This window comes from Salmo salar, chromosome ssa16 (assembly GCF_905237065.1).
Source record: "Salmo salar chromosome ssa16, Ssal_v3.1, whole genome shotgun sequence".
In the NCBI taxonomy this organism is placed as follows: Eukaryota; Metazoa; Chordata; class Actinopteri; order Salmoniformes; family Salmonidae; genus Salmo; species Salmo salar.
In genome coordinates this window covers 4143577-4167626 of record NC_059457.1, presented here as the reverse complement: position 1 = coordinate 4167626, position 24050 = coordinate 4143577, and the positions used below count along the sequence as shown (strand labels likewise).

General features: G+C 42.8%; 1 protein-coding gene across 1 annotated transcript; it reads left to right on the top strand.

Moving 5' to 3' along the window:
* Positions 1-472: 472 nt before the first annotated feature.
* On the top strand, positions 473-24050 carry LOC106573060 (probable 2-oxoglutarate dehydrogenase E1 component DHKTD1, mitochondrial). Its single transcript, XM_014147713.2, has 18 exons — positions 473-772; positions 2924-3076; positions 14026-14237; positions 14567-14761; positions 15081-15350; positions 17704-17875; positions 17996-18194; positions 18474-18633; positions 18892-19044; positions 19322-19406; positions 19713-19852; positions 20083-20233; positions 20629-20735; positions 20979-21143; positions 21445-21527; positions 21776-21942; positions 22417-22502; positions 23304-24050. The coding sequence occupies exons 1-18, from the start codon at positions 595-597 to the stop codon at positions 23406-23408; spliced, it is 2781 nt and encodes a 926-aa protein (XP_014003188.1). The 5' UTR covers positions 473-594; the 3' UTR covers positions 23409-24050.

Below are 24050 nucleotides of genomic sequence, written 5' to 3'. Positions count from 1 at the left end.
CATCACACTGTTTTGTTGACATATGCTCGATTTGAGCCAGGTTCTTGCCCGGTGACGTGCCGGGCCATATGACACGTTCTTGTGCTAGTCAGAACTAGGTCATTGAAATGTCCGACATACTAACTGGTAACGCGGGACGTGTATAATCACAACCCGATAGCAAGTCGGAAATGTCAGTTTCCTAGTTCCGATTATCACTTGAACATGGCAATAGACCGGTTTTATCCCAGTCCATTCTAATCGAACTCCCTTCATGTACTTTGGATGGATAATGCCATCCGTTTGATGCACGACCATGCCACAGTTTCAAAACCATACCGTGGGCCTAATTATAAGTCCAAACAGTTTCGTTTTGCAACGAAAACGAGAGCTCCTATTGGACAAAATCGGGTAGTTTCCCTCCCCGTTTCGCTCCGTTAGCTTCCGTTCAAGACACGTTTTGCAACAGAATAGGCATAATGAAGTACTCCAACGGCTCAACCAATCAGCTTGCAGTGGGGTGTCACCTCCCATCTTTGTCAAGCAGTATGGCTGACGTTCTGTAGTGTGTGTAAGCTTCTAACTAGTGTTGACCTGTTTTATTAATTTTAAATCATGTCAGTGCTACTATTCTTGAAAAACTTGCACTGCGTCAGCAAAGTTCCTCTGAGTGTCGCGCGCCCGGTCGTCGATTGTCTATATCACACCGAAAAAGGAGTCTACGGTTACCGACCCAAACAAATCGAGGGGGACCCGAAGTTGCAGAGTGACCATATCGCTACACTCAATCAAGGTCAGTAGAGCTCTGTTCAAATACTCATACTAACCGTATTATTTGTGACGTGAATTGAGGATATAGTATGCTAATTGGGCATAGTATGATATAGTTAGTATGCCAAAAGTTACCTGATATCGTACTAAATTCGTCAAAATACGAAGTATTCATGAAGTGGACTGATGTAAAACAAAATCTTTGCAACAAAATACATACCACCATTGAAATATCCAAGTTTTACATATTATTTTACTACACTGATTCCATAATTGACTGTCAGTATGTAATAAATCTCTTCTTATTAGGAAAATGTTTCATAAACAAATCAACATTTATGAAGAAAAAGACCCCTTTGAAAATGTTTATCTGATTTGGAAAACTATTTAGAAGCATCATAAAACATTTATAAAGCAAAATGTCAAACATATATTCGCTACATGTCTGTATTTGACTTGATATAATGTGGATTTGTATAATTTCTTTGTTGATCTCTCGCTTATTTCTTGGTAATTCCTCTGGATGTTTTTTTTGTGTTTTGCATGTTATTGTTTAATGAAAAATAAAAATACATGCAGTGGACGCTGTTTCCGTGCTTTTAGGACCCATAACAGGCTGACTACGCAACGCGAGCGTTGCAAAATAAATTTCGAAATCTATGTTATTCAATTAAAATTAACCCACACTGCTCGTGTGCCAACGAGCGTCTGCGTTGCTAAGGGCTAAAATAGATGTCAGTTCTGCAACTCCTGCCTCTCCCATCTCCTCATTGGTTTATAGAAGCAGGTATGCATGTGCCATCTCCTCATTGGTTATACCCATGTGGGTGACTGAAAGAGAACAAGGTCAGTGGCGGTAATGCACCTAATTTATGAAAGTTGCCAACTGCAATATTAAGTCAAGAGAAGGAAAAAGCCCTGCACGAGGAGAGATGACTAGAAACAATTCGATTGACCGTTTTATGTGTGGATTAATTGTCGGAGTAGAGGACCTTGTGCATTTCAGGTAAAATAACAACTTAATGTTTATATCCCAGGACAAATTAGCTAGCAAGTGAAAGCTAGCTAGCTAAATTGCCATAAATGTTCAATGCTTTTCAACCTGTCCCCAAATTAATGCAATTGGTTCAGAGTTTGTTTTGATATTTTAACCTGCGTGTCGTGATCGCGTTTGGTGTGGGGGGACAAAATACAGTTATGCACGATGGCGCACCCGCGCAGCCGGTTTGGGTTCCATGTAATACGTTCTTCAGAAAATGGGCGTGGCTTCATAACTTTTCAAATTGGAAGAAAATGGTGGAAAATATGCAGCCGAAGTCCGACGAGAGGATACAAATTCATAACTTTTACTAATTATGACATGTTCTCTCATTTGTTTCTGGAAGTAGCTAGCAAAACGTTAGCCAGTTAGTTTGGGTGCTTGACTGCCGTTGAATGCTCGGATCAACCCTACTCACGCTCTGAATTTACGAGCAGACAATCTGACCATGCTCTGGATATACGAACGCCCAGAGCGCAATCTGGCACTCCAGATTGAATTGATGAACACACACAAAATCGTACAATTTTTAGCTAGTCATTTGTTATGCAAACAAGTTAGCAAGAGGTTGCATAACAACAACATCAACTTCCAGTAGACATGCGAAGCTCTAGTATGCTCAACTGAAACGATACCGTTCGTTTACTGTATACTAAAATGAAGTAATAGTATGTAGTATGTTAGTATGGGTATTCGAACACAGCTCATGTTTTGCAGATAATGAACATTAAACTCAAATCATTGTCTTTCTCAATGGGGAAAACAACTAAGCAAGACTTAAGACTATTAACAACTAAGCATCCTTTGCACAAAGTGAATTCTACATTTATAATTGATTGTAGGCCTATCAATTCACCTATTGTAATTGCAGAAGAGATTAAGTGTTGTTCTTATATTCCTTATTGTCACTGCATATCATATACTTTTACTACTTGCTTTAATTTGCATTTAACTGTAGACTAACATTTTTCATAGCCTAGAGGTATATCCTCCTACCCCATGTCTTATTTTAATGTTATTTTTGAATCTTTATTGACTTTTCCCCCACATTTTACAATAATAATAGATGAATTCATTTAAATACATCAGTTTTCACATCAATTTTACATTAAAAAGGCTGTTCTGTTTACACAGATCATGGTCTCATGCGCCTGGTGGAGGCATACCGAGCACATGGACACAAGGCTGCTAAAATTAACCCTCTACTGCCAGAGGACCCTGTGGAGGACACTGTGCCAGAGATCAACATGTTGACTGGGGCTGTACAAGGACCCCTCAACACATCTGGTAGGCTATGTGGTCTATTGGGAGATTCATATGAGGATGGTATTATTCTCAATAATGTTCCTTAGAATGTGTTCCAAAAACGTTGCATATAACAAATTTGGCAATAAAGAAGTGCACAGCTGAACAATTATTGATTTTTTTTTACAGGGAGCGTTGAACCTCCTGTGCACAAACTTTTTTTTTTAATGGGCATAATACTAAAGATACGTTAAGTTACCTGGCAAAGTTAATGGAGGGCTAATTACAGAAAATAGCTTATGGTTGTGTGAGTGATGAAATAAAAGCAGGGCATTCTACCGGAGAATTTTAGGAATTGGACACTCTCGTTGGCCTAGCGTTATATCCTAATTTGATTTTGGTGCAGGTCATGTTCTTCACATTACCATCTCTGGTAAACGCACACTATATCAAATAAAATCAATGTTTATTTGTCACATGCACAGGATACAAAAGTTGTAAACGGTACTTGCATAGTGGAGTCTTTTATTTAGACATTTAGCTAGCTGGCTAAACAATGAACCATAACCCCAACTCATAACTTAACTACCATGCATGAATCTGCAGGTAGCTAAAGCTAACTAACTAGATTCTAAGTTAGCTAGCTAGCTAACATTAGGCTATAACTAGCAAAGCAAATTGCTTTCTAAGATGCAAATAATATTACTTCACACGTCATACATGTAACGTTAGCTAGCGAGTCAGCCAGCCAACGTTGCTACGTACCTAACAGTATGCTTTAACTTGCAATGAAAATGACTTTCTGACAAAATTAGAAATGTATAATATCTGAAAATGTAGCTAGGTAGACTCTCTTACCCGTATACATGGATGAATGCTTTTCCCTCTCTGTCATGAATGCCATGGTTGCCCTTAGTTTGAAGATGTAATCCGGAGACAGGGGTTTTATACAACAGCCTTCTGGTGTGTTCTCTCTTCGACTATTTGCAATCAAACACCAGATTTTACTCCATCTCCTTAGCTATCATACTCTGCTTCCACCGGGCATTCCATTGATTTCAAAACTCGGTCCTCCAGAAAGTGGCGTGCATTAGCAACACTTTTGCAGTTCTTCGTGATATTGTGAGAAAGGATTACCTACACATACTGAGCATGTCATGTTATAGACAGAAGCATGCTATATGGTAGACCAATTCGAACTCATCTCTCGGTATGTCCAGCCCATCTATCTCAGCCAATCATGACTAGCGGGAGGGTTCCTGTCCTTTTCCGTGGCTAAACCAACTAGGCTTGTAATTTAACAATTGTATTTTCAGATGGAGTACAATTTATTTTATTTCTTTATAAAAATGTGTTGGAGGAAACACTGTATACCTGCGACCGTGCCAGCGTGCACATGACCGGCCCGCCACAGGAGTCGCTAGAGCGTGATGGGACAAGGACATCCCAGCCGGCCAAACCCTCCCCTAACCCCGATGACGCTGGGCCAATTGTGTGCCGCCCCATGGGTCTCCTGGTCGCGGCCGGCTGCGACAGAGCCTGGACTCGACCCAGGGTCTCTAGTGGTCTTAGACCACTGCGCCACTCGGGAGGCCCACAAGTTTGTTATTAAGGCACATGAAAGGGTCAGATGTTCCAGAAGGAATTTCTGCCAAAATGCATTTTCTGATAAAAAAAATAAAAATGTTTATGTTCAAATGCCTCTCCTGTAAAGTAGTGACATGCAACATGCGCCTAGTTTCCTGAAACTAGTCACATTTAGAAATACCCACAGTATGATTTTCAATACCGTCAATACTTTTTAATAACGTCAATACCACAAACTATTTTAGCTTGTTTTTCAAATAAATATATTTGTGCACTAGGTTAATAAAGCAGATCACGTTCTTTATTTCGCCTGTTGTATAATTTTTTCATTATGAAGCCGTTCCCCAAAGCTGATTGAGCCAGTCACATTGTTTGTTTGTTTACAAAGAGCACACGGAGAAAACGAAAGCTTTTGTGGCTTGACAACCCACTATTGTGCATCACAAGAGAGGGGGATCAATTTACACTTGAAATTCACTACTAATGTTTGCAAGGCTATTATCTTATAAGTTTAATTATCTAAGATGTGCCAAAATAAATTCTAGCTATGCATTTGGTTTGCTAAGTGGCTAGCTTGGAAGAGCAATCTTCTTGGTTACAGCAGAGACAATCAATCCACTCCGGGATCAATATCCTTGCTGTCTGTTTTGCGCTTGAAGCAAACCTTTTGAGATAGTTGTATGACTTCATGATCTGGGGTGTCTGTCCTTGAGATTTGTTTGTTCCTTGCGCTTGTTAGCATTTAGCTAGCGTACACATTGAGAATTCGCTAGTACTTTGTTAGCACACTTGGTTAGGAGCCCGTAAAAGAGCAGCCCATAAACTAGAATATGCATATAATTGTTTGATTTGGATAGAAAACACCCTAAAGTTTCATATGGCAGGCCAAAACCTGAGAAGATTCCATACAGGAAGTGCCCTCTCTGACCATTTCTTGTCCTTCTATAGCCTCTTTATGGAAAATAGAGGATCTCTGCTGTAACGTGACATTTTCTAAGGCTCCCATAGGCTCTCAGAAGGCGCCAGAACGGGGAATGATGACTCTGCAGTCCCTGGGCAAAAAACAGTAGGGGATTTGGAAAGTGGTCAATCTGAGAACAATGACACGGGTGCGCGCGTGCGTGCATGTGAAGACACCATTTTCTTCTTTCAGTGTTTGAACGGATACAACGTCTCCCGGTCGGAATATTATCGCTATTTTATGAGAAAAATCGCATGAAAATTGATTTTAAACAGCGTTTGACATGCTTCGAAGTACGGTAATGGAATATTTTGACATTTTTTGTCACGAGACGCGCCGGGCGCGTCACCCTTCGGATAGTGTCTTGAACGCAAGAACAAAACGCCGCTATTTGGATATAACTATGGATTATTTGGAACCAAAACAACATTGGGTGTTGAAGTAGAAGTCCTGGGAGTGCATTCTGACGAAGAACTGCAAAGGTAATCCAATTTTTCAGTTTGGTGAGTGCCAAACTTGGTGGGTGTCAAAATAGCTAGCCATGATGGCCGGGCTATCTACTCAGAATATTGAAAAATGTGCTTTCACCGAAAAGCTATTTTAAAATCGGCCACCGCGATTGCATAAAGGAGTTCTGTATCTATAATTCTTAAATTAATTGTTATGTTTTTTGTCAACATTTATCGTGAGTAATTTAGTAAATTCACCGGAAGTTTGCGGTGGGTATGCTAGTTCTGAACGTCACATGCTAATGTAAAAAGCTGGTTTTAAATATAAATATGAACTTGATTGAACAAAACATGCATGTATTGTATAACAATGTCCTAGGAGTGTCATCTGATGAGGATCATCAAAGGTTAGTGCTGCATTTAGCTGTGGTTTTGGTTTTTGTGACATTATATGCTAGCTTGAAAAATGGGTGTCTGATTATTTCTGGCTGGGTACTCTGCTGACATAATCTAATGTTTTGCTTTCGTTGTAAAGCCTTTTTGAAATCAGACAATGTGGTTAGATAAAGGAGAGTCTTGTCTTTAAAATGGTGTAAAATAGTCATTTGTTTGAAAAATGGAAGTTTTGGGATTTTTGAGGAGTTTGTAATTCGCGCCACGCTCTATCATTGGATATTGGCGAGGCGTTCCGCTAGCGGAACATCTAGATGTAAGATTAAGGTAATGATGGACTGTCGTTTCTCTCTGCATATTTGAGTTGTTCTTGCCATAATATGTACTTGGTCTTTTACCAAATAGGGCTATCTTATGTATACCACCCCTACTGTACCTTGTCACAACATAACTGATTGGCTCAAACGCATTAAGAAGGAAATAAATTCCACAGAATAACTTTTAAAAAGGCAGACCTGTTAATTTAAATGCATTCCAGGTGACTACCTCATGAAGCTGTTTGAGACAATGCCAAGAGCATGCAAAGCTGTCATTAAGGCAAAGGGTGTCTACTTTGAAGAATCTCAAATATAATATATATTTTGATTTCTTTAACACTTTTTGGTTACTACATGATTCCATATGTGTTATTTCATAATTTTGATGTCTTCATTATTATTTTACAATGTAGAAAATAGTAAAAATAAAGAGAAAGCCTTGAATGAGTATGTGTCCAAACTTTTGACTGGTACTAGCTGGGTAATGTTAAGGGGGTAGGTGTGTGTCTCTTTGGTAACAACAGCTGGCGTGCAATCTCTGTTAGACTACTTCATGATAAGCTGTGGACTATACTGAACAAAAATTTGAACGCAACATGTCAAGTATTGGTCCCAAATTTTCCATTCGCACAAAAAGCTTAGTTAACACAATTGCATGTTATCGATGGCAATTTGAATGCACAGAGATACTGTGACGAGATCCTCATGGTTCAGCATGATGATGCACAGCCCCATGTCGCAAGGATCTGTACACAATTCCTGGAAGCTGAAAATGTCCTAGTTCTGCATACTCACCAGGCATGTCAGCCATTGAGCACGTTTGGGATGCTCTGGATTGACGTGTACGACAGCGTGTTCCAATTCCCGCCAATATCCAGCAACTTTGCACAGACAGTATTTCAAAGGCCGCAATCAACAGCCTGATCAACTCTATGCAAAGGAAATGTGTCGTGCTGCATGAGGCAAATGGTGGTCACACCAGATACTGACTGGTTTTCTGATCCACGCCCCTACCTTTTTTTGAAGATATCTGTGATCAACAGATGCATATTTGTATTCCCAGTCATGTGAAATTCATAGATTAGGGCCTAATGAATTAATGTAAATTGACTGATTTCCTTATGAACTGTAACAGTAAAATCTTTGAAATTGTTGCACGTTGCATTTTTATATTTTTGTTAAGTATAGTTTATCTATATTTTTCATAGCTGAATATTTACCACCACAAACCGATGGTGGCACTGAGACCACACTCAACGCGCCGTGCAAGCAAGGAAATGCACATCCGGACACGGCCGGTGATTTTAATGCAGGGAAACTGAAATCCATCTTGCCTCATTTTTACCACCATGTCACCTGTGTAACTAGAGGTGACAACTTTAGATCACCTTTACTCCACACACAGAGACACATACAAAGCTCTCACTTGCCCTCCATTAGTCAAATCTGATCATAACTCTATCCTCCTGATTCCTGCTTACAAGCAAAAACTCAAACAGGAAGTACCTGTGGATGTGGTCCGGTGAAGCGGGTGCTAAGCTACAGGACTGTTTCGCTAGCACAGACTGGAATATGTTCTGGGATTAATCCAATTGAGGAGTTTACCACATCAATCACCGGCTTCATTAATACAGTAAGTGCATCAACAATGTCATCCCCACAGTGACCATAAGTACATGTCCAAACCAGATGCCATCCGCACTGACCCAAAGGCTAGAGCTGCCAGTTTGAAGGAGCAGGACACTAATCCGGACGCTTATAAGAAACCCTGCTACGACCTCAGACGAGCCATCAAACAGTAAAGACGTCAATACAGGACTAGGATCGCATCCTACTATGCCGGCGGTGACACTAGTCGGATGTGGCAGGACTTGCAAACTATCACGGATTACAAAGGGAACCCAGTGACACGAGCCTACCAGATAAGCTAAATTCATTCTATGCTCGCTTCGAGGAAAGCAACACTGAACTATGCATAAGAGCACAAGATGTTCCGGACGACTGTGTAACCCCGCAGATCTTTCATGACTGGACTACCGATGTAATCTGCTCGAGGGGTTACTCAACTGGCTCCTACTTCGCGACGTCCCCTGAAATGCCCATCTGCTAGCCGCGGCCCGCTAGCTGTCCAGAGCATATTGGACTGTTAGCTAACAGGCCCATTGGCCAATTTCTCGGGCCACTATACCTATTTTTGCCAATTGGCCTGGGCCCCTTTTACTCAACGAAGCTCTGCTTATCCATCACGACTGGACAACCGATGTAATCTCCCTGAGGGTTTTTTTTCCAACAGGTCCCTCCGTTGCGATGTCCCCTGAATGCCCAGCTGCTAGCCGCGGCCCGCTAGCTGTCAAGAGCATATTGGACTGTTAGCTGAATAGATCCATCGGCCAATTTCTTGGGCCACTATACCTATTTTTGCCAATTGGACTTGGACCCCTCTGCTACTCGGAACACTACTAATCCATCACGATTGGTCTATCGACATAACCGCACGAGGAGGCTAAAACAGACTTTCCTCCATCGCGACGTCCCTCCTGCTAGCTGTCTGAATCGCCGTGTCTCCAGCCAGCCCAACCACTCACTGGACCCCTATGATCACTCGGCTACGCATGCCTCTCCCTAATATCAATATGCCTTGTCCATTACTGTCCTGGTTAGTGATTGTCTTATTTCACTGTAGAGCCTCTAGCCCTGCTCAATATGCCTTAACCAACCATTTAGTTCCACCTCCCACATAAGCCGTGACATCACCTGGTTTAAATGTCAGTAGAGACGATATCTCTCTCATCATTACTCAATGCTTAGGTTTACCTCCAATGTACTCACATCCTACCATATCTTTGTCTGTTCATTATGCCTTGGATCTATTCTATTGCACCCAGAAACCTGCTCCTTTTACACTCTGTTCCGAACGTACTAGACGACCAGTTCTTATAGCCTTTAGCCGTATCCTTATCCTGCTCCCCATTTGTTCCTCTGGTGATGTAGAGGTTAATCCAGGCCCTGAAGTGCCTAGCTCCACTCCTATTCCCCAGGTGCTTTCATTTGTTGACTTCTGTAACCATAAAAGCTTTAGTTTCATGCATGTTAACATTAGAAGCCTCCTCTCTAAGTTTGTTTTATTCACTGCTTTAGCACACTCTGCCAACCCGGATGTCCTAGCCATGTCTGAATCCTAGTTTAGGAAGGCCACCAAAAATCCTGAAATTTCCATCCCTAACAATAACATTTTCCGACAAGATAGAACTGCCAAAGGGGGCGGTGTTGCAATCTACTGCAGAGTTCTGTCTTACTATCCAGGTCTGTACCCAAATAATTTGAGCTTCTACTTTTAAAAATCCACCTTTCCAGAAACAAGTCTCTCACCATTGCCACTTGCTATAGACCATTCTCTGCCCCCAGCTGTGCCCTGGACACCATATGTGAATTGATTGCCCATCTATCTTCAGAGCTCGTGCTGCTAGGTGACTTAAACCGGGACATGCTTAACACCCAGGTCATCCTACAATCTAAGCTTGATGCCCTCAATCTCACTCAAATGATCAATGAACCCACCAGGTACAACAACAACATCCGTCAACACGGGCACCCTCATAGATATCATCTTAACCAACTTGCCCTCCAAATACACCTCTGCTGTTTTCAACCAAGATCTCAGTGATCATTGCCTGCATCCGTAATGGGTCTGCGGTCAAACGACCACCCCTCATCACTGTCAAACTCTCCCTAATACACTTCAGCGAGCAGGCCTTTCTAATCAACCTGGCCCGGGTATCCTGGAAGGATATTGACCTCATCCTGTCAGTAAAGGATGCCTGGTAATTCTTTAAAAGTGCTTTCCTCACCATTTTAAATAAGCATGCCCCATTCCAAAAAAATTGAACCAGGAACAGATATAGCTTTTGGTTCTCTCCAGATGTGACTGCCCTTGACCAGCACAAAAACATCATGTGGCGTTCTGCATTAGCATCGAATAGTCCCCGTGATTTGCAACTTTTCAGGGAAGTTAGGAACAAATATACATAGGCAGTTTGAAAAAGATAGCCTTAGCTTTCCTAACAGAAATTTGCATCCTGTAGCACAAAGTCAATAACGTTCTGGGACACTAAAGTCCATGGAGAATAAGAGCACCTCCTCCCACTGCACTGAGGCTAGGAAACACTGTCACCACCGATAAATCCACTATAATTGAGAATTTCAATAAGCATTTTTCTACGGCTGGCCATGCTTTCCACCTGGCCACCCCTACCCCGGTCAACAGCCCTTCACCCACCACAGCAACTCGCCTAAGCCTCCCCCATTTCTCCTTCACCCAAATCCAGATAGCTGACGTTCTGAAAGAGCTGCAAAATATGGACCCCTTACAAATCAGCTGGGCTAGAAAATCTGGACCCTCTCTTTTTAAAATTATCTGCCAAAATTGTTGAAACCCCTATTACTAGCCTGTTCAACCTCTTTTGTATCGTCTGAGATTCCCAAAGATTGGAAAGCTGCCGCGGTCATCCCCCTCTTCAAAGGGGGAGACACTCTAAATCCAAACTGCTACAGACCTATATCTATCCTACCGTGCCTTTCTAAGGTCTTCAAAAGCCAAGTTAACTAACAGATTACCGACCATTTCGAATACCACCGTACCTTCTCCGCTATGCAATCTGGTTTCCGAGCTGGTCATGGGTGCACCTCAGCCACGCTCAAGGTCCTAAACGATATCATAACCGCCATCGATAGGAGACATTACTGTGCAGCCGTCTTTATCGACCTGGCCAAGGCTTTCGACTCAACAGGCTTGGTTTCTCAAATGACTGCCTTGCCTGGTTCATCAACTACTTCGCAGACGGAGTTCAGTGTGTCAAATCAGAGGGCCTGTTGTCCGGACCTCTGGCAGTCTCTATGGGGGTGAGAGAGGGTTCAATTCTCAGGCCGACTCTTTTCTCTGTATACATCAATGATGTTGCTCTTGCTGCTGGTGATTCTCTGATCCACCTCTACGCAGACGACACAATTCTGTATACTTCTGGCCCTTCTTTGGACACTGTTAACTACCCTCCAGACGAGCTTCAATGCCATACAACTCTCCTTCCATGGCGACCAACTGCTCTTAAATGCAATTAAAACTAAATGCATGTTCTTCAACCGATCGCTGCCCGCACCTGCCCTCCCGTCCAGCATCACTACTCAGGACGGTTCTGACTTAGAATATGTGGACAACTACAAATACCTAGGTGTCTGGTTAGACTGTAAACTCTCCTTCCAGACTCAAATTAAGCATCTCCAATCCAAAATTAAATCTAGAATCGGCTTCCTATTTCACAACAAAGCATCCTTCACTCATGCTGCCAAACATACCCTCGTAAAACTGACCATCCTACTGATCCTCGAATTCGGCGATGTCATTTACAAAATAGCCTCCAACACTCTACTCAAAAATTGGATGCAGTCTATCACAGTGCCATCCGTTTTGTCACCAAAGCCCCATATACTACCCACCACTGCGACCTGTATGCTCTCGTTGGCTGGCCCTTGCTTCATACTCGTCGCCAAACCCACTGGTTCCAGGTTATCTACAAGTCTCTGCTAGGTAAAGCCCCGCCTTATCTCAGCTCACTGGTCACCATAGCAGTACCCACCCGTAGCATGCCATCCAGCAGGTATATCTCACTGGTCACCCCCAAAGCCAATTCTTCCTTTGGCCGCCTTTCCTTCCAGTTCTCTGCTGCCAATGACTGGAACGAACTGCAAAAATCTTATCTCCCTCACTAGCTTTAAGCACCAGCTGTCAGAGCAGTTTACAGATCACTGCACCTGTACATAGCCCATCCGTAAATAGCCCATCCAACTACCTCATCCCCATACTGTATTTATTTCTCTTGCTCCTTTGCACTCCAGTATCTCTACTTGCACACTCATCTTCTGCACATCTACCATTCCAGTCTTTAATTGCTATATTTGCTATACCATGGCCTATTTATTGCCTTACCTCGCTTATCCTACCTCATTTGCATACACTGTATATAGACTTTTTCTACTGTATTATTGACTGTATGTTTGTTTAGTCCATGTGTAACTGTTGTTGTATGTGTCGAACTCTTTGCTTTATCTTGGCCAGGTCGCAGTTGTAAATGAGAACTTGTTCTCAACTAGCCTACCTGGTAAATAAAGGTGAAATAAGTTTTTTTTTTAATGTAAATCAGATATTTCTGTATTTAATTTTTAATAATTTAGCAAAAATATCTAAAGTTTTCACTTTGTCATTATGGGGTGTTGTGTGTGTAGATGGGTGAGGAAAATGAGTTCAGTCTGTAACACAACAAAATTTGCAATAAGTCAAGTGGTGTGAATACTTTCTGAAGGCCCTGTATATGCATGCAATGCCCAGATGCATTTAGCGCTCAATTCTCTGACAACTGAACCGTGTGGTGGACAATTCTTTTAGCTCACCACTGCCAGCACTCTGTTTGCATGGCTAGTGGCTAACGTTAGCCAGCTCAAGATAGCTAACGCAGAGTAGATTCTCCATATGACGTTAAGAAATAGTGCGCTACGGGTAGTTTAGAAGATATCTGTAAATAAGTGAATAAATATGTAAAAAACCCAAAACATACCTACTTTTGTAGTTGTAGGTAACCAGAATGTGACTACAAATTACTAAGTCTTTGACCACACTGTGTTGTTACTTTGGTGAGTAAAAACTCATGCCTCCTACCCTTTTAAGTCAATGTAAAACCGAACATTTGAATTGCTAAACCACCCATTGCAATGGTATGGCACCAATAAAGGTTTTAAGGAAATCATTGCCTTTAAATGCCCCAAACTGCTAATTTGTGTGGTGACTCACTCACAGCACATGCGTTTAACACAGGCACTCGGTTAGAGTGGATGGTGCCTCCAGGGATGAGGCATTTTCAATGACAGTCAACAGTATCTCATACCTCAGTCATTACTATCATCACTCACAAATGAGTAGATCAATCAAATGAAAGTACATGTGACTTGGTGGATATGATTTAGATGGTAAATACATTTGATTGATTTGAGGGTTCCTATGATACCCATTCATGGAGATAATTCCTTATGTCCCACACACACACGCCTCATCCTGTCAGACTATCAGAGCTCTTGGTCTTTAGTCTGTGTTCACACCTGTTTTTTTGTCCTGCAGGCAGACTAGCAGGTCCCATACTGCAACACATTTGCAACCAACCAGGTCCTCCTAAACAAACGTGCTATTTTTCAACTGACCTGAAATTCACACTCTCCTACATAAATTCCTTTCTTCTCCAGGACTGCGTCACTTTGGTAAGGCTGAGGCGTCAGTGGAGGAGGTGCTTGCTTACCTGGAGGAGGCCTACTGTGGCCGCATTTCCATAGAGACCAGTCAGTTGACCAGTCTGGAGGAAAGGGAGTGGTTCGCCGACCGCTTCGAGGAGTTAAAGAAGGAGACATTTACGGCGGAGGAAAGGAAGAAGTTGGCCAAACTCATGCTGGAGTCACAGGTGGGTGGGTGAAAGGTCGACGTCGTCACACAGTATTACAGCCGAATTACCTTTTCATAGCCTAATTAATGAAAAATGTGTATCTTATCTAACAGTAATTGGCATCTTGTTTAACATTTTTCTGTGGGAATAAAGTCATTATCTTATCAGCGAGAATGTGATGGTATTGGTTTTATCAATGTTAATTACATTTTTTTTCATATTTCCAAGAACGACTGATCTTGCTGACTTATTTATGTATTTTGCTTTTATTTAACCAGATAAGTCATTGAGAACACATTCTCTTTTTACAATAACCTGAAATGACCGGTTTCATCTTGTTACCTCAGGAGTTTGACAATTTCCTGGCAAACAAGTTTTCCACAGTGAAGCGTTACGGTGGTGAGGGAGCAGAGAGCATGATGGGAGTGTTCTATGAGATGTTCCGCCTGTTGGCCCACAGTGGGGTGACGGACATTGTCATGGGGATGCCTCATCGCGGGCGACTCAACCTCCTCACGGGGCTGCTGCAGTTCCCACCAGAGGTCAGGGTTCAGACACTATCGATCACTTCCAGGTCAAATTCATGGCTGTAATGTTTACCTGAATTAACCACACTTAACTGGGGATTACCAATAAACTCCATGTAATTGTCAGCTGCAATGCGCTATGCAGTGTAAAGATAAGAGAGAATCCAGGGTTACCTTATCAGAAAGTGACTGTAAAAAGTTTCTGTGGATGGACCTTGAATTTTGTTGTTGTTTTTCTTACTGAGGTGAACAGGTTTTGGGAGAGGTAAAAGTGAAATATGGAACCCCAGTATAACATTTATTTGTTTCATGTGCCTCTCCCCCCCACCTCCAGCTGATGTTCCGTAAGATGTGTGGCCTCAGTGAGTTCCCAGCGGACTCTCCCTCCATCGGTGACGTCCTCTCCCACCTCACCACCTCTGTAGAGCTGGATTTCGGTGCTGCCCACCTCCTCAAAGTGACCATGCTGCCCAACCCCTCCCACCTGGAGGCCATCAACCCAGTCACCCAGGGGAAGACCAGGGCCCGGCAGCAGCTCAAACAGGAGGGAGACTACTCACCAGACGAGAACGCACAGCCTGGGAATAAAGTCGTATGTCTCCAGGTGTGTGTGTGTATGTATGTATGTATGTATGTATGTATGTGTGTGTATATATATATATATATGTGTGTGTGTGTGTGTGTGTGTGTGTATATATATGTGTGTGTGTGTGTGTATGTATATATCGTTTATTTAACTAGGCAACTCAGTTAAGAACAAATTCTTAGTTTACAATGATGGCCAAACCCTCCCCTAACCCAGACAATGCTGGGCCAGTTGTGGCTCTAACCAGAATAGAAAGACGAGTAGGAGGACCTGGTGCACAACTGAGCAAGAGGACAAGTACATTAGTGTCTAGTTTGAGAAACTGGCAGCTTCGTTATATAGTACCCGCAAAACACCAGTCTCAATGTCAACAGTGAAGAGGTGACTCCGGGATGCTGGCCTTCTAGGCAGATTTGCAAAGAAAAAGCCATATCTCAGACTGGCCAAAAAAAGAAAAAAGATGGGCAAAAGAGCACAGACACTAGACGGAGGAATTCTGCCTAGAAGGCCAGCGTCCCGGAGTCGCCTCTTCACTGTTGACGTTGAGACTGGTGTTTGGTGGGTACTATTTAATTAAGCTGCTGTTGCATTTAGGGGAGCTAACGTCTAATTTAGGGGAGCTGAGCCCCCCCTGCTTCCCCCATAATTTGCAGCTTGGCCCTCAGGCCAATGTGTTTGACACTCCTGAACTAGAAACACATTCACTGAGTAACACTGCTATAGAATAGTATACTTAACTTCTATGGGCTACGTGTGACGCTAGCGTCCCACCTGCGGAACACAGCCAGTGAAATATCAGGGTGGCAAATTCAAAACAACAAAATGTCATAATTCAAATCTCTCAAACATACAACTATTTTACACCATTTTAAAGATGCACTTCTCCTTGACGTAACCACATTGTCCGATTTCAAAAAGGCTTTACAGCGAAAGCAAAACATTAGATTATGTTAGGAGAGTACATAGACAAAAATAATCACACAGCCATTTTCCAAGCAAGGACATGTGTCACAAAAACCCAAAACACAGCTAAATGAAGCACTAACCTTTGACGATCTTCATCAGATGACACTCCTAAGACATTATGTTACACAATACATGTATGTTTTGTTCGATAAAGTCCATATTTATATCCAAAAACAGCATTTTTACATTGGCGCGTGATGTTCAGAAAATGTATTCCCACCAAAACGTCCGGTGAATGTGCACATCAATTTACAAAAATACTCATCATAAACGTTGACAAAATATTTAACAATTTTTTAAAGAATTATAGATGGACTACTCCTGGATGCAACCGCTGTGTCAGATTTTAAAATAGCTTTACGGAGAAAGAACATTTTTCAATATTCTGAGTACATAGCTCGCAATCACAGCAAGCTATACAGACACCCGCCAAGTTCGGGGTCACCTAAACTTAGAATTAGTATTATAAATATTCTCTTACCTTTGCTGATCTTCGTCAGAATGCACTCCCAGGACTGCTACTTCCACAAGAAATGTTGTTTTTGTTCGAAATAATCCATATTTATGTCCAAATACCTCCGTTTTGTTCGTGCGTACAGAGCACTATCCAAAGGCATAACGCGCGAGTGCGGTACCAGAGACGAAAAGTCAATGTTCCATTACCGTACTTAGAAGCATGTCAAACGCTGTTTAAAATCAATCTTTATGGTATTTTTAACGTAAAATTGCGATAATATTCCAACCGGACAATAGCGTATTCATTCAAGAAGAAAAAGAAGGAACGGCGCGCTCGCGGGATCGTGCATATCCAATCCCTTTGTCTCCAGGCAGTCCACTCAGTGACTGAGCTCCTATATTCTGCCCAGTGACAGGAGAATGCTGAAAGAACTTTCTGAAGGCTGTTGACAGCCAATGGAAGCCTTAGGAAGTGCAACGTGACCCCACAGACGCTGTAGTTTTGATAGAGAATCAAAAGAACTACAATTCTCAGACTTTCCACTTCCTGGTTGGATTTTTCTCAGGTTTTTGCCAGCCATATGAGTTCTGTTATACTCACAGACACCATTCAAACAGTTTTAGAAACTTCAGAGTGTTTTCTATCCGAATCTACTAATAATATGCATATTCTAGTTTCTGGGCCAGAGTAGTAACCTGTTTAATTTGGGTACGTTTTTCATCCGGCCGTGAAAATACTGCCCCCTACACCTCAACAGGTTAATTGCCCTCTCGTGAATTTGTCTTGTACGTGTATTACAATATGTAAAAGAGAGGGATAGTAGGAAGGGATTATTACGCTGAAGTACAGTTTATAGGGTCATAATGGCATTATCCATTGTTGATGTCAAGATATTTTCTGAATTTCAAGCCTGGTGATCATTGTGGAAACTCTCCTTACTTTTCTCAGGTCCATGGGGATGCCTCATTCTCTGGTCAAGGGATTGTTCCAGAGACATTCACCATTTCACTACTCCCCCACTTCAGAGTCGGTGGGAGCATCCACCTCATTGTAAACAACCAAGTGGGTTATACCACTCCATCTGCGAGAGGGAGATCGTCTTTATACTGCAGTGATGTTGGTATGTGAAATCTATCGCTTTAACTATAATAGATCTTTATGGGAATTATAATCACCAATCCATTTTTTTATGGGAATTTCAATACTCCATCTCACCATGTGTGTGTTCTCCCCTCTCCAGGTAAGATGGTGGGCTGTGCGGTGGTCCATGTGAATGGTGATGATACGGAGGAGGTGGTGCGTGCCACACGTTTGGCGGTAGAGTATCAGAGACGCTTCAGGAAGGATGTCATCCTGGACCTGCTCTGCTACAGACGGTGGGGACACAACGAGCTGGACGAACCTGGTTTCACTAACCCTGCCATGTACAAGATTATCCGGTGAGTTCGGGTATATTTGCTATACTCTTCCCTCTCTGGCTAATCTTGAGCCAAAATGGGTCCACTAAATGGACAGAAATATTGTCCAGAAACTACCTCAATTGTATTGAATGGGAAACACTTCCCCACAACCATGAACAAAAGAAAATATTGTTTACCTACAATTGTATATTTGCTTTACGTTATTTGCCGTTGATATACCCTTGATTACAGAACAATGCCGAAATAACAACAAAAAACTAACCATGACATCCTACCCACTTCTCATCCCCCCCCCAGCTCCAGGAAGAGCATCCCAGACTCCTACGCTGACCAGCTGATCTCAGAGGGCCTGATGACCGAGGAGGAGTGTGGTGCCATCAGGACAGCCCACTACGGCATGCTGAACGACAAGCTGGCCAACATGACCCTATACAGCCCACCACCCACCAACCTGCAGGTCTGTGAGGTGCACTCATTTCACATACTTTAGCTGGGCTTGATTGAGTTTACCTGGCACAATGGAATCAACTTTAATAGTTGCAAAAGTGCAAACCCCACCCATCTGGCACTACAGGCAGACTCAAGCGAACGCTCAAAATGTTTGTTCCTAGGTCTGGTGAGGAGTGCTTTTTGGTGTGTTGAGAAACTAACAGAAGGCAGATTTCCATTCTTTGCTGTAACAAATGGACTTATAAAGTTGTTGTTGTTGTTACAGGGGCGCTGGGGAGGTCTGGAGGAGCCCCAGGCCAGAGTCACCCACTGGGACACGGGGGTGCCTGTCGCCCTGCTGCAGTATGTAGGGGCTAAGTCTGTGGAGATACCCGACGAGGTCCAGCTACACAGCCACCTTGGGAAGATGCATGTGGCGGTAATAACAATTACAGGATTTGTGTGTAGCTAATTCGGGGGAGGAACCCAGGTCCACCGACTGTCAACCCAACACATTAGCCATTACGCCAACAGATCTCAACCTCTACAAGTTTGCTAGGTGTTGAGTTAAAGGGATAGTTCGAGATTTCAGAGACAATGGTATCCACAAGTTCATCTGACTCTGGGGGAAAAGGGATAAAGGGCTTTGTTGTTTTCCCCCTTGTTTTAAAGACTCTCTGAAGCTCAATGAAAACAGATCTGTTCTGTTCTCTCAGGGTCGCCGTGCGAAGGTGGAGAAGGGAACTAATCTGGATTGGTCCACTGCGGAGGCCATGGCGTTTGGCTCTCTGCTCTGCCAAGGTCAGTCAACGGCTTTTTACACTACTGAGCCAAACCAAGCTGTACTGAGCTGGCCTGGTTCTGCATCCACTTTAGTTGCTAGAGTATCCTAGGCAGCACAATTTGGTAAGGGTTTGCATGGTAATGTGAAAAGGGATTGATCTTCATAGATAACATTTTTTTTACAGAAATTGCTTGTTAGATTTGTGTTTTCCAGGCCTGTTATTACCATACTATGTCAATACTTACAAATGTATACTCATTTCTATATGTAATTCTCATGTCTCTGGCTGTAAGAATGTGTTTTGTTTTTCATTTGTTTTGAAGGGTTCAACATTCGTATCAGTGGACAGGATGTTGGTAGGGGCACCTTCAGTCAGAGACATGCCATGATAGTTTGCCAAGACACAGATGACATGTACATTCCCCTCAATCACATAGACCCTGAACAGAAAGGATTCATGGAGGTAAATAATGACTTATTGCAACGAGAGAAAAAAACTATGAGACTTGATACAAAATAACTTGGGACTCGACTTGCACTTACAATGCACGACTTGGGACTTGAGATTCAACGCTTTTTACTCACTGGAGACTTGGACCTCATGACTTGTTTACTTGCTGTACTTCTAAGTTGTATAAGAGTGTCTTCGACACCCACCTGTGATACGCCGTGTTCTGTGTGTGTGTGTTCTAGGTGTGCAACAGTGCCCTGTCTGAGGAGGCCGTGCTGGGCTTTGAGTATGGCATGGCCATCGCCCAGCCTAAACTACTGCCTATCTGGGAGGCTCAGTTTGGAGACTTCTTCAACGGAGCTCAAATCATATTCGACACCTTCCTCTCTGGAGGTAATGAATGCCGATACTCTGGTCAATAACTTTCTGAAGTCAGCCAAGGGCTATTTTTAGGTCACCTCATTTGAGGTTGCAGATAGTTGAATATCATAAACCAGTTTCCTTCTAGCCCCTGGCGAACACCTATCAAGTCCTTTCAGTTCTGTGAACACAGGTTAACAAGGGCTAGGGGGAAGGGGATACATGGAATGGAGCCAACACATTTGTTTAGTATACATTTAAGATTAAACTGGATATTTGGTCAACATGATCAGTAAATCATGGGTCCCAGTAGAACACAATCTACACTTTAATATAAAAGCTCTATGGAGCATTCATAAAGCCTTCATAAACGTTAGACGCCACATTCTGGTTCCACTAGGTGTTGATTTGAAATGTGTCTCTCCCAGGCGAGGCTAAGTGGCTGCTGCAGTGTGGAATGGTGATCCTGCTTCCCCATGGTTACGACGGAGCAGGACCGGAACACTCCTCCTGCCGCATGGAGAGGTTCCTACAGGTGAATAGGGGAACACAAATCACATGGAAACAATTTTAAAGGAGCGGGGAACCTCTGATCTTCTCCTCTGCATTTTGTGGCAGTGAGAAATGAGGAGAACAGACTTTTAAGAACTCTTTGGAAACAAATACCTCTACAAATACCAGATAGAATTACCTCTGTTATAGCTACTGTATACCGCTGTCTACTCTCACTGTCTCTTGTAATATTTATTGTATCTGTGTCTAAATCTCTTTCTCCCAGCTGTGTGACAGTAAGGAGGAGGGGGTGGATGGTGACAATGTCAACATGGGCATGGTCAACCCTACGACTCCAGCACAGTACTTCCACCTGCTGAGACGACAGATGATACGCAACTTCCGCAAGCCACTCATCGTTGCCGGGCCCAAGACTCTGCTCCGATTCTCTGTAAGCTACTCAATAACACATCTAATACAAGCCATTAGAGTTAAATGGGCTTGTTTTGAATACCTTTTAAAATGCATCCTTCCTCCCCCTCTTCAGGTAATCACTGATCTGTAGGTGAGTGAGTGGTTAGGTGAAGGCATTGTTTTCACTGCATTGCTTCCACCAATCTTACCATGTCATATCAATGATTTCCTCAAGGAAAGAAAGGGTTAATTTTAAGGTATTCAAACAGGGATACTGTGAACATGTTTATGGTGATATTTGGTGACTTGAGTTGATGAGTTCCTGTCTCTACCTGTAGGGGGCAACATCCAGTTTGGCTGACATGGCTCCTGGAACCTCTTTCAAACCTGTGATTGGTGACACCTCAGTCACTCCAGCCAGGTAAAGAAGTATCCACAACATTACACCCGCTCTTCTGCTTCCGGTTGATAAGTGTATCTCATTTAAAAATGTTGTCATTTGTTACGGTGTCACTTTCTTGGACTTTATTTACGAGATCAAATAGTAAAGTGTAAATACATCTGTACATGTTGCACCTTACAGGGTTGGCTGAATTCAAATGCAATCGACCCAACCCATTACAGTATGTACCCAACTGCTTTAACTGTCCTTTCCTGCTATCCCTGTAGTGTCCAGCGGGTGGTGCTGTGTTCAGGGAAGCACTACTATGCCCTGTTGAAGCAGAGGGAGGCATCCGCAGCCACTCAGACCACAGCACTGATCAGACTGGAGGAGCTGTGTCCCTTCCCTCTGGAAGCCCTGCAGCAGGAGCTCACCAAGTATACCAACGCCAAAGGTAGGCTATACCTGACCTGGCCACTATTTTCCTCAAACATCTAATATCTAAAACGCCACTTTGCAGTCGCTTTTATCCAAGAACACCAACAACAAATGTATATAAGTGACCCCTGGCCTGGCCTGCACTGGTCTTCACTTCTTACCACAGACACTATAGGCCTGTTTCCCAGACATACATTAACCCTGGTTTAAAAAGCTATTTCATTGGAGATTCTCCATTTAGCATGCTTTTTATTCCAGGATTAGGCTCTTACTGTTCAACACTGCTTACCAGAGATTGTGCCGCAGCATCGGATCAATAAATCATTTTGTGAACTGTATTTGGTAGGGATGGGCATTTGAAATGATTTTACTATTCGAATAATATCATTACATTTTGTCAGATATTTGATTAACTGTCCCCATCCCTAGTATTTTGCCATCTTCAAGATCATTTTTTAATGTAATCTTCATGTGTTTGTGTCCCATACAGAGTTTGTCTGGAGCCAGGAGGAGCCCCAGAACATGGGCCCCTGGTCCTTCGTGGCCCCTAGGTTTGAGAAGCAGCTGGGGTGCAAGGTGAGTCCTGCCCCTGTCTGAATGATCAGAGAAATACTGTTTATGTGTTTGAGGGGATCAGTTTGAGCAAGCAAGGCGAGGCTCAGAATTGCTCATTTTGATCAGATAATGAGTAGTTATTTGGAATGCAAGGTGATTTGTAGGTCAGTGATTCTGCACAGTCCGACGTCAATGTAGTGGATCTCAAACATGCACAATAAACTAAGTGTGCAAAACATGCTCTTTCCATGAGACTGACTAGGTGAATCCAGGTAAGCTATGAGTGCTTATTGATGTCAACTGTTAAATCCACTTCAATCCGTGTACATGAAGGGGAAGAGACCGGTTAAAGAAGGATTTTTAACAATTGACACATGATTTGTGTATGTGTGCCATTGAGGGTGAATGGGCAAGTGGCTTTGAACGGGGTATAGTAGTAGGTGCCAGGCGCACCTGTTTGAGTGAGTTAAGAAATGCAACGCAGCTGGGTTTTTCACGCTCAACAGTTTCCCATCTGTATCAAGAATGATCCACCACCCAAAGAACATCCAGCCAACTTGACCCAACTGTGGGAAGCATTGGAGTCAACATGGGCCAGCATCCCTGTGGATAGCTTTCGACACCATGTAGAGTCCATTCTCTGACGAATTGAGGCTGTTCTGAGGGCAAAAGGGGGTGCAACTCAATATTTGGAAGGTGTTCCCAATGTTTTGTACTCTGTGTATATTTGACTGGGTTTGATTTAAAAAATAATAATAATAATTAACCGACCATTTTCATTTACCCTTCCATCTACTCTTCCTCCATCTACTCTTCCTCCAGCTCCGGTTGGTGAGTCGGCCTACTCTGCCCGCCCCGGCTGTGGGCATCGGAACGCTCCACCACCAGCAGAACGAGGCCATCCTCACTGCCACCTTCTCCTCTTGAGCCACTGGGCCCCAAGATGGCTGCTCCTGCAGGGCCCCAAAATGGATGGACCCTCCCTGCTCCAGTAAAACCAGATTACATCTCTTCTCTAGCCTGGACCTCCAGGCTGAATTTATCTCTGTTTCACTCAACTTTCTATGAATTGGTGAGATGAAACAATAGAGTCCAGGATCTCTTTTCTTCCTGTATGTTTAAATGTTCTCAAAAACACAGGTGCTAAAGACTGCTTCTTCATTGTGCAGGGGGCTTCAGGTACTGAGTGGAACAAGACTGTTTGATGGTTTGTAAGGGCTGTTTTATCGAGCATTATTAAATGGAGCTGTAGCTGTCTAAAAACAATGTGATGTAAATGGTCTGAGATTGCATCGTAAAGCAACTCAATATTCCCCTGAGTGTTCATTTCTATTGTAATATTGAATTTTTAACTTTATGCAAAAGTTAATTTCACATGCAATGTGATTGCATTCAATTTACTATACTGAAACAAAAATATAAACGCAACATGCAAGAATTTCAAAGATTTTACAGAGTTACAGTTCGTATAAGGAAATCAGTCAATTGAAATAAATTCATTAGGCCCTAATCTATGGATTTCATATGACTGGGAATATGATATGCAGCTGTTGGTCACAAATAACTTTT

Bases quoted from the DNA above. Each gene is read 5' to 3' on its own strand.
- LOC106573060 (XM_014147713.2), top strand. From the start codon at position 595: ATGTCAGTGCTACTATTCTTGAAAAACTTGCACTGCGTCAGCAAAGTT. The intron at 14,238-14,566 runs GTGGGTGGGTGA...TTGTTACCTCAG, and splicing joins AACTCATGCTGGAGTCACAG to GAGTTTGACAATTTCCTGGC. The intron at 22,503-23,303 runs GTGAGTCCTGCC...CTCTTCCTCCAG, and splicing joins AGAAGCAGCTGGGGTGCAAG to CTCCGGTTGGTGAGTCGGCC.